General features: G+C 40.5%; 2 protein-coding genes across 3 annotated transcripts; one reads left to right on the top strand and one right to left on the bottom strand.

The window, feature by feature from the left end:
• Positions 1-6,820: 6,820 nt before the first annotated feature.
• Positions 6,821-9,078, top strand: LOC119010514 (growth/differentiation factor 15). Its single transcript, XM_037082673.1, has 2 exons — positions 6,821-7,331; positions 7,839-9,078. Exons 1-2 carry the CDS (start codon positions 6,944-6,946, stop codon positions 8,606-8,608), a joined length of 1,158 nt encoding a protein of 385 aa, XP_036938568.1. The 5' UTR covers positions 6,821-6,943; the 3' UTR covers positions 8,609-9,078.
• Positions 9,079-11,139: 2,061 nt separating this feature from the next.
• LOC119011302 (protein GAPT-like) lies at positions 11,140-14,110 on the bottom strand. Of its 2 annotated transcripts, none has more exons than XM_037084303.1 (3): positions 13,913-14,110; positions 12,451-12,791; positions 11,140-12,038 (listed from the first exon to the last, which is right to left on the bottom strand). In XM_037084303.1, the coding sequence occupies exons 1-3, from the start codon at positions 13,928-13,930 to the stop codon at positions 11,897-11,899; spliced, it is 501 nt and encodes a 166-aa protein (XP_036940198.1). In that variant the 5' UTR covers positions 13,931-14,110; the 3' UTR covers positions 11,140-11,896. The 2 variants fall into 2 exon arrangements, with proteins under 2 accessions (XP_036940198.1, XP_036940199.1); XM_037084304.1 differs by lacking the exon at positions 13,913-14,110 and adding an exon at positions 12,891-12,982.
• Between the last annotated feature and the right edge of the window lie 3,848 nt (positions 14,111-17,958).

The raw sequence follows: 17,958 nt of genomic DNA, 5'->3' as shown, positions 1-17,958 counted from the left end.
CACCACCTCCTCCTCCTCCTTCTCCTCCTCCTTCTCCTCCTCCTCCCCGGGGCGAGCTGCACGACACCGGCCCCGAAAAGGATGTCAGCCCCGGCGGATCACCTGATGGGGAGGGCAGGGGGAGGTGAGAGGGGGAGGTGAGGGGGGTGGTTAGTTAACCTCGACCTCAGTGATGAAGTGAGAGGGCGTGTTGACCCCACCCACTTATTGATATTCTGTTAAATGTAAAACAACTGTTTAAACTGTGTGTTAAGGGCGTTTCCGGGTCACATCATGTGAATTTCGTGCCCTCCTCAAAATCTCTGTGGGTCCCTGAAGCCTAATTTGACCCACTCTCAGTCTTCAGAATCATTAATCTGCAATCAGTCCACTAAACCCTTCAGAAACACATTGAATCCACTTGTTTCCACATGTTGTCACATGTGCTGCTCAGCCATCATGTGAAATGGCACAGTGTCTGTCTGGTGGTATAAAAGGGGACAATCGTTCTTTGAAGTCAAAGCCTGAATAGCAGTGATTGATCCTTCACACAGTGGTACCATGATGTCCCCCCCACAAATACACAACAATGGTTAGTTCTCTCATCCTGTGCTGTCACATGTCCATTTATGTCAGCCAGACGGGTGTGAATCCTCCTTTGTTATCCTGTGCAGTTCACTGTTGAACTGGAATCTGTGGCAAATCAATCGTCTCTGGACTTAAATATTAATAAGGAAGATATGGAAGATAAGATATTGGAGTGAGCTTTCTAGATGTGTCTCAAGTGACTTGTGGCATTTGAGCAGAAATGTATGGTAATGCAATATCATAGGTTATTTATTTCTACGGTTTCTCGCCTTCTTTTTGGTGTGGGGAGCCACACTGTGTCTTTTTCTTTCTTCCGTCCTTTCGGATAGGTTGGATCACTTCCCTGTAGAGTCCAGTGTTGTAAAATGCATCACTAAGTTGTACTTGAGTAAAAACAAAGATATTGTGTTAAAATTAAATGTGGTAAAAAATAAATAAATAAATAAAAAGAAAGCACTATCAGGCAGGATAAGGAGCTGAGATCGTGATTTATAAAACAGAAAGCTGACAATCAAAAATTAAGAATCCAAAAACCAAGGATAGCAAACAAAATAGCAACACAAAAGCTAAAACAATGCACAACCAAAAGCAAAGCTCACACCAGGTAAAAACAGGAGGCAACGAAGCATGAAAACACAAAACCAAAAACATCCCACGTGGAGACACTTGAAGTCACTGGAGGAAACACACTCGAGGGAACAGGCTCAGGTGAAGCACATGGGTGGGTAACACAGGAATGAACTGGCAAAGACAAGAGGGAGCACAAAGACTGTTTACACGCGCAACTAACAAGGGGACGAGGTAGAGTCGGAGTGAGGTGGAGCAACACAGGTGAGGGAAATAAACTGAAGAACACTAGAAGCAGGGAACAGGGGTGATGGGCTGGAAAAGGTGAAGACACAGGAAGGTGGGGACATCACGCGACTGGAGGAAGAGAGAAGCAACGCATGACACAACAGAGAAAAACTTCAAAATAAAACAGGAAATCACAGAAACACAATCAGAATCATGACAGGTCCCAGAACACTGTCTGAAGCCAGAAAGGTGGCAGGGTCCGCCACAAGTAAACAGAGTGAAACAGTATGAAATGAAGTTGTCCTTTAAGGTCAGTTTGTATATTCAGTTTGTTAAGTCATGAAAACAAAGAGAATTTGTTTGTTTATTTAGTTCATTAAAAAAAAAAAAAAAAAAAAGAATCAGTCAATGAAGATCGTCCTATTCAGATATAGTTTCTTCCCCAAAACTACATAGTGCACCTTTAAGTATCCACAATACGAGCAAAAGTATATTATAAATACAGTTTCATGTATGCATTTATTGTGGATCAATTCATCAGTTGCCTGGTATATTGTTGACTCTGATGTTTTTGTTGAGGATAAAACAAACTAATTTAAAGTAGTAGTTAAAGTAGTAAACCAGCACTTGACTAAATGTACTTGAAAAAAAACATACACCAAAAATCCTCACTCTAAATATGTCACACAATTGAACGTTGACAAACTGGTGATAACGAATGATGCAGGCACAGTGTGGGTGTAACAGAATACACAGACATTAACACAAGACATCAGACAGATGTTTAAACAATCATACAGATGTTTTTGTTTCGCGTTGTCTGAGCATCAGTACGCACGCCTTCACAGATAGACCTTGCTGTGACGAGAGCAGCTTGTGTAGATTTTCTTGTTTGTAAAGTACTGTAAAATGTGTTGTCACGTAGGAAGTTTTGATTTGAAGTCTTCTTGCAGAAAACCTCTCATGTGTGGCAACAACCAGCCTCTCGTGGTTCAAAAAACAGAAATGTCCTCGTGTACTTCTGTCATTCTGTCCATGCAATCCAGCGCAGGTCGTCTTCACATGGTCAGTGCTCATTAGAGGACGCAGTCTGGCATGAAAGTCAGCTCTTTCTCTTCCTACTGCTCTGTATGAACAGTCATCCTTGTACCTTATTACTTCATGTCTCTGCTCTTGACCCCACTAACTTGTTTTATTCCATTACACGGCTGAGAGGTAAAAGAAAGACATCTTTCAGGCCTGTGAACTCCTGTGAACTGAAAATACTCAAAACCTCAACACTCAAACTCAAAACCGGAACATAAATGAAGCCAACTCTGGCATTTTTCTCACTCTCAGCTCCATATGCGGTTTAGATTCATGCTAAGTTATCCACTCCCTCTGACTGCAAATAAAGCTGCACCACGCTCATTGAAGTCTGTACCGAGGCTTCAGGGCCATCAGAGGGAGCCATGGAGCTATACGTCTGTGTTCACCCCATAGAGGGCTGTGTCTCTTGTGCTCTGCCCAGTGCATTCTGGGAATGTGTCCAGTCCCCTGTATGATTAATAATGCAGTGAAGAGAATTGCAAACATACAAGTAAGTGAATCACTGAATACATGAAAGAATTAATGATGGAAGGAAACGCTGATATTTTTTTTTTGTTTAAATGATGAATCTGTGTTGGAAAAAATGTCAAAATATTAGCAATATGTACGGAACAGCTGGAGTTGATATACCAGCTTCTTTGGGTTGTGAGCAGTTGGTCTTATTGTTTCACATTTAAATTATTTCATGAGGCCGGGAAGTTTGTTTTGCAATGATTGAAGAAAAAGCAAAGCAATGAACCTTTATGATAATCATGATTAACAAATGGCAACATTATAGTTAATTAAACTTTAATTAATAGTTGTTTCACTGTTGACAAACTATGTAATGCTTTGTAACAACATCTGTTGTAAGGTTATAATTAACAATTGCTCAGTAAATGGTTTATAAAGCATTTCATCTTTTGTTAAAGGTGCACTATGTAGTTTGGGACAAGCAATTTAGAAACTCACAACTCACAAAGTTGATGAGGTAATAATACAAACTCCCCACAACACTGTTTGTAGCTAGAGAGGTGGCAGGGTCCGCCACAGATAAACAGTCTCAATACTGAATATATCAATATCAATATATTCCACCTTAAACTGACTTCATGACAATCATCTCTGTCTGCTCCCGCTGTAATATGATGAAATTCACTCCTCTTATGCAGAAACTTCTGCTTGTCATGATGACACAACAAGTTGGGGCTGTGTTGTTTTTGCCTCCCTGCTATCTCACGCAACTGCGAGAAATGAAACGCGAAGGGGAAAAAAAAACACAGGAGAGAGTGAGATTCTTGACAGCTGAAATAACAGTGTTCAGTTTTCATGAGTCACTTTACACCTTTCACACACTTTCAACCCGCAAAGTAGGCTCACCTTACAAAGGCACATGATTGTTTCATCACCTCGGTGACTCACCGTTCAGAGATTCACACACACTCTGCACTGTCAAATACAGAGCTGGAGCTTTTTAGCTTCTTCACATGTTCAAAAATGGGACGACGTTCATGATGTGTTGATTACATGTTACCAACTTTTTTGAGCTGTGGTTCTTTACAGACAAGCACTGGCTTCATCCAACCCCACATCCCAGATTTTTATAATCTGTGAACTACCAATACATGCTTCACTGTGGAAGAAGCTGAGGTAGAGCACATCTGCCCTTCAGGCTGAAAAGTAGTTGGGTTAAATAAGCTAAAACTGCTCAGTTGTCCCTTCATATGTGTTCTTAGTTTTGCATTTGCAGTTGAGTGTTTATTGAAGCCCAGTTCTTAGAATAAAATATTGACATGATCTGACTTTCATGGCGGCAGCGTCACAGCTGAGTTAGACAGCTACCAAGCAAGAGACCACTGTTCACAAGTGTGTTTCAACTTCTACAAGTGTAAAAAGATGGGTGATTTTATGAGGAGATGTCACATGTTGATGTTTTATAATTACCAGATGGGTTCGAGACAGCAAAATCGCATATCTTCACAAGATGCCACGACAAGTTAAATGCACGTTTGTGGCAACAAAACCAAATATTTTGGGGCGTGACATCTGGACTATCTCTAGCTTTGTTTGTGGTGACAAAACCAGGTAGGCCAAAATATGAACTTTACCAAGTGGTTGTTGTGCCTGAACCGAACCAGACCATAAGTACAGCACTGTCATGACATAGCACTGAAAACTGAACCTAAAGCATATAGGTGAAAAATAAGAATTGTGAGGGTTCAACATGCTTGCCAACATTTATTCTGGTGACTGGGTTGTGTATTTTCTCTCCGCTTGCACTGATCATGAATAAAATCAGTTTTGTTGTTGCAGCCAGTCACTGTCATACATTTATAAGTGAGGCCTGCAGGCAATGTGAGGGGGGGGGATGAGAATGAAAATAACCTGCCACCCCCCTTCTGCTTCTCCTTGTAGAAAGAGAGAGTGCAGGGTTGAACATTTAATCCAGTCTGCCTGACACATTGCTCCGTCATCCGTCTGAGGTTTGTGCAAGTTAGAAGAAATCCGTCCCAGGCTCTGAGAGCAAAAGAACCAAAAGGCTCAGTACTCCAGTCATGGGCGCATCCTCCTGTTAAAAATTAACACATCGCCCACTGAGTAAGGTCATGGTGGTTCTTCCTCAGGCTGAGAGGAGGTTTATCCCCTATCACGCCATTGCTGTGTGAGCACTCAGCAATACCTGCCCTGTTGCACATGCAATACATCAAGGTCAAGAGTGTGGTGGCTGCCTGATGGAGGAATTGCCCGGGCATGTTTTTACAGCGGTCAGCATGAAAGACAGTTGGGTTGGGCTGGTCAAAGGGGCATTCAATTACAGTAGAGTGACAACAGTACAATAAGAATTAAAAAAAATATATCAAACTAAGCGATCAAGCTACTGAAATCTCATTGTTAAAACTAGCAAACTACGGCAAATTGTAGTTAAACTGCCAGAAATAAATTTTTCTTTCCATCACTTTCCCTGGGCTGCGAGAAGAGTCGCCAAAGAGCGATGTTCCCCTCTCAGTTTGTTTATTTTATTAGCTGTTAGCCCCAAAGAGGAAGTCGAACACACAGAGCAACGATTTTGAGAAACGTCAGCTAAAATAACCATCACTTTGTGCAGCAGAAATGTTTGTTTCCTTTTTCCTATTTTGGTGAGTCATCCGGCAAAACCTCACATCTAACCTGAAACCCCTCCTCCACAAGTTATCAGCTCTGCGTTTTTATCTGTCGTGTCAGTCAAACTTAATTAGCAATAACATAGTTAGATTTATGGTTTTGTGAGGCTTGTTTTTATTGTTTTATCATTTTATCATATGTTATGTAAATGAGGCTTTCACATCATTTTATTAACCCCCCTTATGACTCAACAGGTTTACAATCTGGTTGCTCAGAGGGAGTGGTTTACTGTCAAGCTTACGATTTGGCACAAATAGCCATAAACGCACTTTCATGGAAATTTTCCATGTTGGAAATCCTTATCTGTCAGTTCGGGATTGCCCTCAGGTGGATCGAATGGGGTCAATGTCACAGACAGCCGCATCCACAGTGAGGACGCAGTAGTCGCCTGTCTGCTCGTCTGTCCCACAACGTTACGGTCTGTCCCAGCGAGTGCTGCTGAAGGAGGACTGGGGACAGATCAGATACATCTTTATTTTAATCATCATAGAGAGAAAGCTCCATCGGATCTATGATGGGCCCCTTGCATCACCCGTGTGACGATGTGGTTACGGTAAAAATAGAACGAGATAACTGGCAGAGGAGATAACTGCTTTGTTTGTTTATCTTTTTTTAACCATGAGGAATTTTCCCTTTCGGGCTACGGTAAAGAGGGAAGGGTTGGCTCACAGATAATCAGCTCTCTCGGTCGTCTTCAGCCTTTGGTCCCTGTATTTGTCAGTGAAAGCTGTTCCAATATACATTTTAAAGTCGAACTGTTCATGTAGTGGTATGCAGCATGTGACATTTGGACATGGGGCTCTGCAGGTGTCAGTACCTTGCCTGCGAGTGAACGTGCCTCTTTGGTCTGTATCTGATCCTGACCTATGACCATCCTTGGCTGAGCTTCAAGGGAACAGAGAGGCACAGTCTTATTGGGATCAATACACTATCACATTATCATTATAAACCCCGCAGGAGCTAACATAATTGCCCCTACCCCCTTCTTTAGCAGTGGGCACTGTAATACATATGGTCATTATATGACTAAGTGACATAATGATCATAGTGACGTAGCATGCTGGGTTGTACACCATGTGCTCATGATGCAATCAACCAACGTCATCCAGAAATCCTCTAATTTAACACCTCTCCTATCTCTGCTGTCGCTGTGTTTGTTGCGCGCCAATGAAACTTTTTTTTAAAAAAAAGCTTTAAATGTTTCACAGATTTTTTTTTTTGGTCACATGCTGTAAACACATGTAAAAGGTCGCTACTGAGCTGAGCCCATCACAGGCTCACCTGACCAACCAGGGGTGTGGCAACACAGAAGCTCTATAAATAAAAGCGTGAGAGGAATTTCATTCATGACATGGACAAAGCCCATCAACTGAGCTCCAGCACTCTCAGAGCAAACCTACCTGGCAGGCTCACCATGCTCGGATCACTCTCACTCCACTGGCTCGCCTCCTGCACCCTGCTACTTCTCGTGCTCAGCTCAGGGGAGAGCCGGCCTCGCAAAGACGCACCTGATGTGGGCGGCCAGAGGCTCCTGCTCATGGAGGCGGTGAAGATGGGGATCCTCGGCTCGTTGGGGATGGACAGGGAGCCCAGGCCAGCCCAGAAAGCTTCGGAGGAAGAGCTGAGGAAGATGTATCAACTCTACAGGGAGAAACTGAGAGAGATGAGAGGAAACACCAGCCGGACGATAGAGGAAACCTGGCAATCCAACATGTCTACTGTGCTCTTCCCAGCGACAGGTGAGGTGATGTTAGTCAGGAATACACTCAGGCCTCAATTAGCTCATTCCTCATTCCTGAACGACTGATATGAAAAGCCAAATTTGAAAGCTTGTGTGGGAGCAGAAAGGATAAAATAACTAGCAAATAACTAGTTCATAACATCTTGCAGTGACAGGTTATGTCTACAGTCAAAAGCTATTGTGCTGGCTGCTCTATAAATAACTTGTCTCTCAATTTTATCTGCGTAGGGCTTTAAACATCTCCCGGTGGTTGTACACATAACCTGTAGCTAAACAAAGCCAACGCATTCCTGCAAGCTTTTAGAATTCATGAGCGTGACAGGCACACCTTGCGTTTGATCTTATACTTAAAACACATGGTTCTAAAAATGGTCATCAACTTGTCGTGGAGAAGGGAGGATTCATATTCATGATAAGAGTTATTTGAGAGACATTAACGTGGTTTGTCAAAGCATTACAGGATGTTGGCTCTGATGAATCTCTTTTCTTTTTTTTGTGTTTTCAGTGGAGCCGATGAAAACGCGTCGGAGGGGAGAACAGACGAAGTCGGGTCATCGCTTGCAGTGGTACAGAGCTGTTTTCCACAAGAACCCCAGTATCCAGGATGAGCTGGCACTCACTCAGGCTGAGCTGAAGATTTCCAGGCAGGTTTTAGACAAATCCATTTCAGTTGAGCCTGAGGTGAGACAAGAGATTAAAGTTAAAGTCAACAGGATGAAGCCGATGAACTCACCAGTTCTTGCCAATGTGTCAGAAAGTCGAGAAGCGATGCTGGACGTCAGACCTGAGGTGGAGAGCTGGATGGGGACTGAGGGTGTGCAGGCACTGATTGTGGAAGTAGGCATAGCTGTGTTTGGAGACGACGCCCTCATGTCAAATCCAACTATCTCTCTGGAATTGGGCCTCATGAAGCCCGAACCAGCCCGCAGGTCGAAGCGCTCCAACAAGGAGGACGACTGCGACGAAGAGGGATGGTGCTGCCGGAAGTCCATCATCGTGTCCTTCAAAGACATCGGCTGGCAGGACTGGGTGGTGGCCCCGGCTGAGTACACCATGCATTTCTGCGACGGCACCTGCCCACACAACTACAAGCCTGCCAGCATGCACACACAGGTGAAGTCTCGGCTGCACCAGCTCACCAAAGGAGGCACGCCTCGGCCCTGCTGCGTGCCGGCCGCCTACGAGCCCATGGTCCTCATGCACTACGACAGCAGGGGAAAGTTGAAGCTGACGCCATTCGATGACCTGATTGTCAGCAAATGTCACTGTGCCTGAGAGAAAAACTGTTCTGTACTTTAAACCCTGACCTTTGGGAGGGTATTACCATGGGAAAAATGAGTTACATGCTGAAAAAGAACGTGACGTTCCTCCACTAGTGCTTTATTCTGAGGACGAAGAGACATGTTACGGCTGCACAGAGCAACTGATTTGTTTGGCATTTTAGACCAGGCAGTAGATCTGTTAATTCACATTATTTATTTTAAGTTATGGACTTAAACGTATTACTTACTTGTGTTTTGTGTGTTGTTAAATGTTACAGCGTATTGGAGTACAACTTACTATTTAATTTTATTGCCATTTGTTATTTAAAGTACTGTTTTGTTTTATGTGGCGTGTGGTTTAGATATTGTTTGCTGTCTTATACATTTCACTGATAATTGTACTGATGTATCTGCTTCACTTGAATGCATCGACTGGCACCTTTCATAATAAACACATGAGCAAGATTCTTTCTCTCATATTTGTCATTTATAGACAGAGATACTATCAGCCACTGGAGATTATGAGGGTCAGGGTGTGCCAAAGATATGATAACATTTATCTACCATTTATAACCTTGAAGTTAAGTGTTCATGGCAGCCTTGACCGTGTCATTGAAGAACAAAACCAACCAACCTTGTTCAATATGACAGAATATATCACAATGTATGAAAAGGAGGTAAAGGCTGCCTGCTGTGAAGGTCTGACAAAGTGTTAAAAGAAAAACTGGCAAAACTGATTACCTCAAAATAACAAAGTAAAAGTGAGTTGTTCAGACTTTGTAGCCCGTACAACTTTAACTGAATTGTCTACTTTACTTGGCAATTCTCAGGTTATCGGTTTCCTGACTTTTTTAAGGTAAAGTCAACTTTTAAAGTTTACAGTGTAAACTCCGGACTGCTCAGATTACATATCTATGACGATAAATGCTTTTGTTATTACAGATTATCAAAGCTTGTGTCTGTGATAAGTGCTGCTCAGTTAAGTTATTAGAAACAGAAGAAATAATAATGTGAGATATATTACGATAAGTACACTGCACACTTCAGAAGTTGACTTTACTTTTAAAAAGTCAGGAAAGTGATTGCCTCAGAAGTTTTTTTTTTTGGTTTTTTTTAAATAAAGTCCCGTCGTCAGATTTTACAGTGTGTTATCAGATTTGAGGCGAGGAACACAAATTGTAAAATGCAGCTCAGGGTTTTGGAGGTTAAAAGTACTGAACAGAGAATCGTGATGACTGTCATATAAGTGAGTGTCTTGTACTGAAATCAGTAGCGAGCTCCTCTTAAGTGTTTAATTACCCCAAGACGTGTCACCACCACCACCCCTAATGTATAATCAATTGTCTTTATCTTTATGGTTAAAGATCACGTACATATGACCACGTGTTGTTTTACAATTAATAAAGTCGTTTATTAAAAGGTGACCCTGGTTGACTGAATAAATAGGCAGATAGATAAATAAGTGATTAATCAGAGCTGCAGACACGAACGCTGGCTGTGATTACAATTTTCTGATGGTAACCTCAGCTCTGTGCCCAGAAACTGCTCCCTCACTTCTTTGTTTTTATCCTGTTCCCCTTTGTTTCAGGGATGACATCCTCAGTTCTTACACAAGCGTGGGCGGATGTAAAGGTCTTCAATCTTAGATTCTGAAAGGTCCTGAGCTGCAGGACCACCCAAAGTATACTAGTACAAACAATTAGGAACAGAACTCATCGAGCCCTTCTGTGTGTAGTCTAAGACCTCTTGCTGTTCGGCCTGGTTTGAATCATCACGGAGCCTTTCCCCGGGAAAATGATTTCTGGATTTTCCTCCATCCAGGGGAGCACAAATAAAGCAATTTGTTCTGTAACTTTTGGGCAAAGCTGTGCTTTGTTCTGCCTCTCCCCCTAAGATCTTTTGGAATGCATGAGTAAGTTGTAAGTAAATCTGGACTTCATCTACAGTCAGAATCCTCTTCCTTTCCATCCTTTCACATCCTCTTTGTGCGCCTCTTCGGACACAGTAATGGACCACAAAGCACAGAAAGTGGTGCTGACCTTTGCATGTCTGACAAGTTGTTCTTTATGCACAAATCACATTTTGCAGTAGTTTTTGGCACACATTATATAAGAAAAAAATGTGGATTTTTCTTTGCAGTATTTTGTGGATCATGATTTTAATCCCTTAATTCATATTTTAATGCTTTTTGGTCATCTTAAAATTTAAAATCGTGCTGCAAAATCTGACAAAGTGACTTCACATTAAAAAAAAAATAAAGGAAATGATCACCTTAAAATTAGGCTTAGTAAAGTAGGCTTATAATTTTTAAAAACCTTTTAGCTCGTACAACTTAAATTCAAAAGTCTACTTTACTAATTCTGAGGTAATTGGTTTCCTCACGTCTTTCAAATAAAGTCAACTTTTAAAATGTACAGTGAATCTAATAAAATACACTGAAAAGGAGGCTATTGGTTAAATATTTTTAAGGACACACAACTGTTCAAATCAAAATGCAATCGCAAAATAAATAAATAAATAAAATCATTGTAAATATTCACAATGTTCGAATGGCGAAAGTATATTTTATTGTTTACCACATAAAAAGGAAGAAGACAGCTTTAGAACTATCACTACTTCTGTAAAACACAAGTGCGCACATCCACCTATGTTGGCATGTGCTTTAACATGAAGCATACTTATATATTCACATTCATCTTTTTGGTTTTTCAGTGTATTTAAAAAAGCATTGTAAAATGTCATTTGTGGATTATTTAAAAAAAAAAAACCTGTTTGTGAATGATATGAAGAAATTAACAATACTTAAATGTCTCTTTTTATGCTGCTGATATGCAATATGATACAATACAATATGACTGATACTCAAAAAGGACATGCATGACCTGGCCACACAAGAGTGAACACGCTGAACACTTCTCCTCTCTAAAGGTCAAAATTAAAAATGATTCATTGGTTGTAACAGACGTGTCAAGATAAAAAAAACAAAAAAACAACAAAAAACGTTAAGATGTTATCAGCTAATTGATTACCTTGGATTGTCGTCAAATATGCGATCATTTGTACAGAGCGTCCACCTGAGTCAAAAACAGCCGTCAAAGTGTAAAGACAGCAAGATATCCCGTCATGCTGCATTATTCTTCCCCAAAATGTCTAAAAAACAACCCATCCAATCCAACTTTTACCTCCTAACATTACAGAAAATGTACAACATATGTACACACAGATTTGCAGAAATGTAAGTTTATGACACGAGAGACAAACCAAATGAAGCAAAAATAACCATGAAAGGTTTCGTGTCCGATCATGAATCTGGCACAATATACACGTCTTCCTCTTGGGGGTGTGATAGGATGGATAGGTTGCACGCTGGGTCGTTGCTGTATATTGCGTCATCTGGTATGTCACACTGCAAGTACAAATCCTCCTCCGTTTCACTGGTCAACCTGCGGAGAAACAACAAAAGAAGCGGATCATTTTCCCCATCACTTTTACTGATGTAAAACCATGGTGAAAGAGGACAAACACTATGCAAACTGTGTGGATTTCCTTCTCCCGGATACTATTCTTGCTCAGAGAAATACTCCGAGCACTGAGTCATCAGTTTGATTAACAGAGTTTGAAATGTTAGAAACAAAAGAACAAGAGGTCACCTTCAGACGACGGCCCATCTGTGTGCATATCATACACCAGGATTGTGCAAAATGGGGAAATTCACACCGCAGTGTTTCTTCATCTGCTTCCGTTCTGGTCTCTTCTTGGACCACGTTGCACTTTCATAAATGACTATTCTGCCTCCGCATTTCCTCTAAAAAAGACCTTCACTACACGTCTGAAAATACTTAAAGTATGGCTTACCTGCTCTGCTTTACTGTAGACTTGCTGTATCTAGTAGTGGACAAGTTTTCATAGATAGGAGCCTGTGCCGTTGACTGTTCTCTGCTCAGACCGATGTACTGATGGGAATCAGCTTCAGGTGTCTCTGTACAGTCCTCCTTCTTCTGGCTTCTTCTGTGTCTGAATGGCAAAATGTTTGTGATTTGCCTGTGGTATCTGAATGCAAGTACACCAGATACGATCACAAGAAGCAGGACGAAGAGGGTCAAGCCCACCGCCAGACCTGCAGAAAAGCTGGTCATGTCCTCTTTGTCCAGACAGTTGCTGTTTCCATCGGCACAGGTGTCATTGTTAGTCATGTTCTGCAACAAAAATTAAAGAATTAAACGGACTGTATGGCACTGCTCAGTTTGTGACAAATTTGCATTGCTCGATTAGTTATTCAAAGGTTTAAAGATTACTTTTAGCCACTTATTGTTGCTGATTCTTCATCTTCTTCTTCCTCTACTTCAGTAAAAGTTATTGTCCATTTCATGGTAACAGTTGTGCATTTCTAATGTAATTCAATAAAGAAAAGCTTAAAATTCACAACACATTCCAGGAAATTCTGTAAAAAAAAAAAAAAAAGAAAAAAAGAAAAACAACAACAAAACCTGCTCTTGTGAGCCAAGTCAAACAGTTTACAGTCAAAGTGTGGGTCAATAAAAACATCGATCTTTTGGAATGCATGAGTAAGTTGTAAGTAAATCTGGACTTCATCTACAGTCAGAATCCTCTTCCTTTCCATCCTTTCACATCCTCTTTGTGCGCCTCTTCGGACACAGTAATGGACCACAAAGCACAGAAAGTGGTGCTGACCTTTGCATGTCTGACAAGTTGTTCTTTATGCACAAATCACATTTTGCAGTAGTTTTTGGCACACATTATATAAGAAAAAAATGTGGATTTTTCTTTGCAGTATTTTGTGGATCATGATTTTAATCCCTTAATTCATATTTTAATGCTTTTTGGTCATCTTAAAATTTAAAATCGTGCTGCAAAATCTGACAAAGTGACTTCACATTAAAAAAAAAATAAAGGAAATGATCACCTTAAAATTAGGCTTAGTAAAGTAGGCTTATAATTTTTAAAAACCTTTTAGCTCGTACAACTTAAATTCAAAAGTCTACTTTACTAATTCTGAGGTAATTGGTTTCCTCACGTCTTTCAAATAAAGTCAACTTTTAAAATGTACAGTGAATCTAATAAAATACACTGAAAAGGAGGCTATTGGTTAAATATTTTTAAGGACACACAACATTACATACATTACATTTCTAATGTAATTCAATAAAGAAAAGCTTAAAATTCACAACACATTCCAGGAAATTCTGTAAAAAAAAAAAAAAAAGAAAAAAAGAAAAACAACAACAAAACCTGCTCTTGTGAGCCAAGTCAAACAGTTTACAGTCAAAGTGTGGGTCAATAAAAACATCGATCTTACCCAAGAAGCCTCCGACATTGTGGTTCAAGGTCTGAGTCGTGAATCAAGTCATGCAGTTTGTCTTTAACGCCTTCCACTCGCAACAGTGAAGTTCCCTTTTTGCTGAAATCATGGAACTGGGCAATGAAAGAGCAGAAACTAGAAGATTTCCTGTAAAAGTTACTTTCTGAAAATAGACAGCTGCTGACAGGAGCCGCCTGAATGTTATATTAAACTTAATGACTCACTGGTCAGCTCTCCTATCTGATAAATGATGGTTAGTGCAGGAAAGAAAATGGGTTAAATTATTTTAGTAGTTCTTCTTTTCTCTGGTTGAAAAAAGTCTCACATTAGCTCATCATATAAGTATCTCTGTTCAGCAGATGACCATGAGGTATTTTAGTATTGTGGAAGGCCTCTATTACACATGGTCAAGAAGGATGTGCATGTTATTTCTTTATTTGCTTTATTATACTGTATGTAGACTACATATTGCCAATTTGCAATTAATGTTCAAAAAGTACTAGAAAACATGTAATGAAAAGAAGAATTTGTGTAATTATACGTATCTTCATGTGTTCATGTGCAAGTCCCTTACTGAAACAGTGAAAGTGTGTTGTTGTGAGGACTGGAGGTTGATAACACACATAAACACATAAGCACACACTAGTTAAAGTTCATCCAAGTTAACCTAGTCTTATCTGCAATCTGCACTTCTATCAGCCCACATTTATAAATGATATGAGATACTGTCATGACACTGTTAAAGTGAAACTGTGCTACCAACACACTCCCACACAGACCTGAACTGGAGTTCAGCAGGACCTTTACCTCCCCCTGCTGTTACCGAATACACCGAGCTTAACTGTTGCATTACCTTTGGACAATAACTCCAGCCACATCTGTTCTGCAGAACTGAGAGAAAAGGGCCCCCGATAAACTATAAACCAACGATTCGTATGAGAGTAAAACTGTTTGATAATGTTGGAACAATATTCCGCACCACTTCCTGGTATTACCGCAGCTTGATAGACATGCAGAGTCTGCTGGCTGATTTAAAATACATTTAAAAACCTGCCTCTGTCTTTGTCTTTCCTATAATTTCAAGGGTGAGTTTAAGATTTTGACAGGTTTCTGTATGCGTTCTGCGTTCCTACTATAGGAAATATGTGTTTGATTTATACATGTTTTTCAGTGTTATCTCTTGTGTGAGCTTTGTGTTTTCTTTTGTTGTGTTTTACCATTTTTCATACTATACTATGTTCAAAAAAAGTGCGAAATTGGCTACATAAAGTTTTACTTATTTACACACAGGCCTCCTGTGGTTGGTCCATGTCTGTCGCTTTAACTCCTCACTCATCTTCTATCATGTTACTTCTGTACATGCAGCACATGGTGCATGCTGGCCAATCCCCTGGGATGGATCCCTACTCTACTGCTACAGCTGTGGTTTGACACATTTATTTATGTCTTACTGCCAGAAATTTAGACTTGAGTCACTGTTTTGATGGCTTACAACCTGACCTGACAGAACATAAATGTCTTGAGACCTGGTCTTTGAAGTTGTGGCGTCGTGACTTGACTTGACTCAAATGATTTGTCTGAGAAATGAAAGAAATAAATGAAGCTTTTGTCACGTTATTAGCTTTGTGTTTTATTAACTGTATGACACTGAATAGCAATGACTATAATACACATTTAATTTGCCAACAATATCAATATTAGACAGCTACAAATACTTTACCTTTTCTCTTTTCTCTAAAAAGAACAGATACAGGAGAGACTGCAGTATCTTGGATGGGGTAAGTGATGTGACTTTCTTTAACTTAGGACTCGACTTGACTTGCCAAACCAGAGACTTGGTTTGCCCAGGAAAGAGGACATAGGAACTGGACATGTGGAACCTTATGACATGAGTCACGAGTATGTTCACTGCATGCATTTTCTACAACTACTATTATGATTATTACTATTATGATTATTGTCATTATTTAATTGATGTCCATAATGAGGTTTGTATGCATTGTGAGTCCACATATCAAAAGCTTTTGTCCTTCACATGCATTCACATCCAACATGGGTTTATCATTGTTGAAGCAACCTTCTGTGCACCTCAAAAATACATTTGTGAATCAAAATTGTGGTTTAGTGGTGCAGAAAACAAAACACCAAAGGGGGGGTTTGTCCAGACTTTCAGGTTAAACCGAAAAAAAGTGAAGTGAAACATTTCTTCTCAAAAGCTATCTACCACAAGCTTCTGTTATGATGGCGCAGCGCGTTTGCATGTTGCAAGATAAACATTAAAAATATCTGACGGAGGACAGCTGCACACAGGAATCCTCCACAACTTGTGGTTTTTCTCATTTTTTTTTTTTTACAAACAGGCTCACCATCAAGGCTTTCCCTCCACTTGGCTTATTCAGCAATAACAGAATAATCCTGCACACAGACTCCTTCCCTCCACCTGCACTGGAGTCACTTCTTTCTCTACGTTACCATGGTTACTTCACAATCAAATTACATTCCCCTCAATGGCAGGTGAAACTGCTCAGCCTTCAGAGCCTGTAAAAACAAAACAAGAATTATAGGTGTGGCATTTGGACTCAGAGCAAAACAAGAGACAATGTATGGTGGTGTTTTTACCGAGCATCATATATATCATCAAATATAAAGCGCAGAGGCTTCTTGGTGCTGCATGTGCAGCTGTTTGTGTAGCTGGCAGCCTGCTGCAGCTGCAGTGGCTGTGAAACTGAAACTCCCACTGCAGTCAAGAGACAAGAATGGACATGCTAAGGTCTTTCTCCATTTCTTCTGACTGATGCATTCATCGTATAAGTCACAGGGGGAAAGGCTTAACAAAAATGTCACAGAAATACCAGCCCTTTCTCCCCTGCCTGAGAGCTCATTTGTCTCCACATGAGTAAGTCCCTAACAGGCGTGTGTGGTCCATTCACCTTTCGAATCTGCTCAGCTGGAAAGCAGAGGGAGACACTGTTGTGACAGTATTTATCCTCAGTCAGCAGGGGTGCACATACAACTCCAGAGGAGGCAGACACTGCCACTTTACGGCCTCATGTCAGAAATCTGGAGGTTATCCAGACAAGGAGGATAAATCATTTTGCACAAATGCAAAAATTAGCAAAATTTGTCTCAAACACATCCCTGATGTCTTCATAACCCCAGGTGTATAAAGGGTTGAGAAAATCCACCATCTGGTGATTCTAACATGTTCTAACACTCACAGTAGATGAGAGAATCAACTCAGTGCCTAAAAATGTCTTGTGCTGAAATACAACTGCTACTATTACTAATAAAACAATAACAATAAAAACAATTACAATGACTATTAATTACTATTACTATTAATTTTCGGTTGCTCCGCAGTCCAGATGTGCGGTGCGCCTCCGCTACACGCCCGCGCAGCGACGTGAGCACGCAAAATCTCACAGAGCCAGATGCGTCAAGTCTGACGCAAACAACCGCGCGGATACCGGAAACCACGCGATTTTGGACTTCAAAATAAAAGTATACTTTGCCGCAACAAACGTTAATTGTAGTTTTATTTAGTTTGAAAAACTAGCTGACTAAAAATTGCACAATCGACAGACAAATGATCAACTGCATCGTTGTTTGGCCAATATGTTTCAATATTTATCCGTATCTCCATTTACAGGATAGGCTATTACTTCACACATGTCTCTTTTCATTTATTTCCCTGCTGGGAAGACTGGCATAGATCAGCACCAACACACAACATATGGTGGTCTTGGTGGTGACCAGTCACTAGCAAGACCAGCATATGTTGTGTTTTGGTGCAGGTCTATGCTGTTTTTTCCCAGCAGGCTTATAAATTGATGACTTTTAATGTTTAATTGGGCATTTGTATTACTTCAGTTGCGTTTGTTCACTAACAACTTGTAAAAGGTGTGTTATAGTGAACAGGTGTAATGTGTTTGGCTGTTTGTTCCTGTATTAAGTATTAATCGATCGAGTAAAACATGTAAAGTGATAAAGTTAATGTGTTTTTTTTTCCCACTGTTTGCAAAAAGGTAAAAATAAATGCTTTA

Source organism: Acanthopagrus latus, chromosome 21 (genome assembly GCF_904848185.1).
Source record: "Acanthopagrus latus isolate v.2019 chromosome 21, fAcaLat1.1, whole genome shotgun sequence".
In the NCBI taxonomy this organism is placed as follows: domain Eukaryota; kingdom Metazoa; phylum Chordata; class Actinopteri; order Spariformes; family Sparidae; genus Acanthopagrus; species Acanthopagrus latus.
This window is presented reverse-complemented; position numbering and strand designations above follow the sequence as displayed.

Excerpts from the sequence above, each read along its gene's own strand:
- LOC119010514 (XM_037082673.1), top strand. The coding sequence starts at position 6,944 with ATGGACAAAGCCCATCAACTGAGCTCCAGCACTCTCAGAGCAAACCTA. Across the intron at positions 7,332-7,838 it reads TGTGCTCTTCCCAGCGACAG|TGGAGCCGATGAAAACGCGT; the intron begins GTGAGGTGATGT and ends TTGTGTTTTCAG.
- LOC119011302 (XM_037084303.1), bottom strand. Across the intron at positions 12,039-12,450 it reads TCTACAGTAAAGCAGAGCAG|GTTGACCAGTGAAACGGAGG; the intron begins GTAAGCCATACT and ends GTTTCTCCGCAG.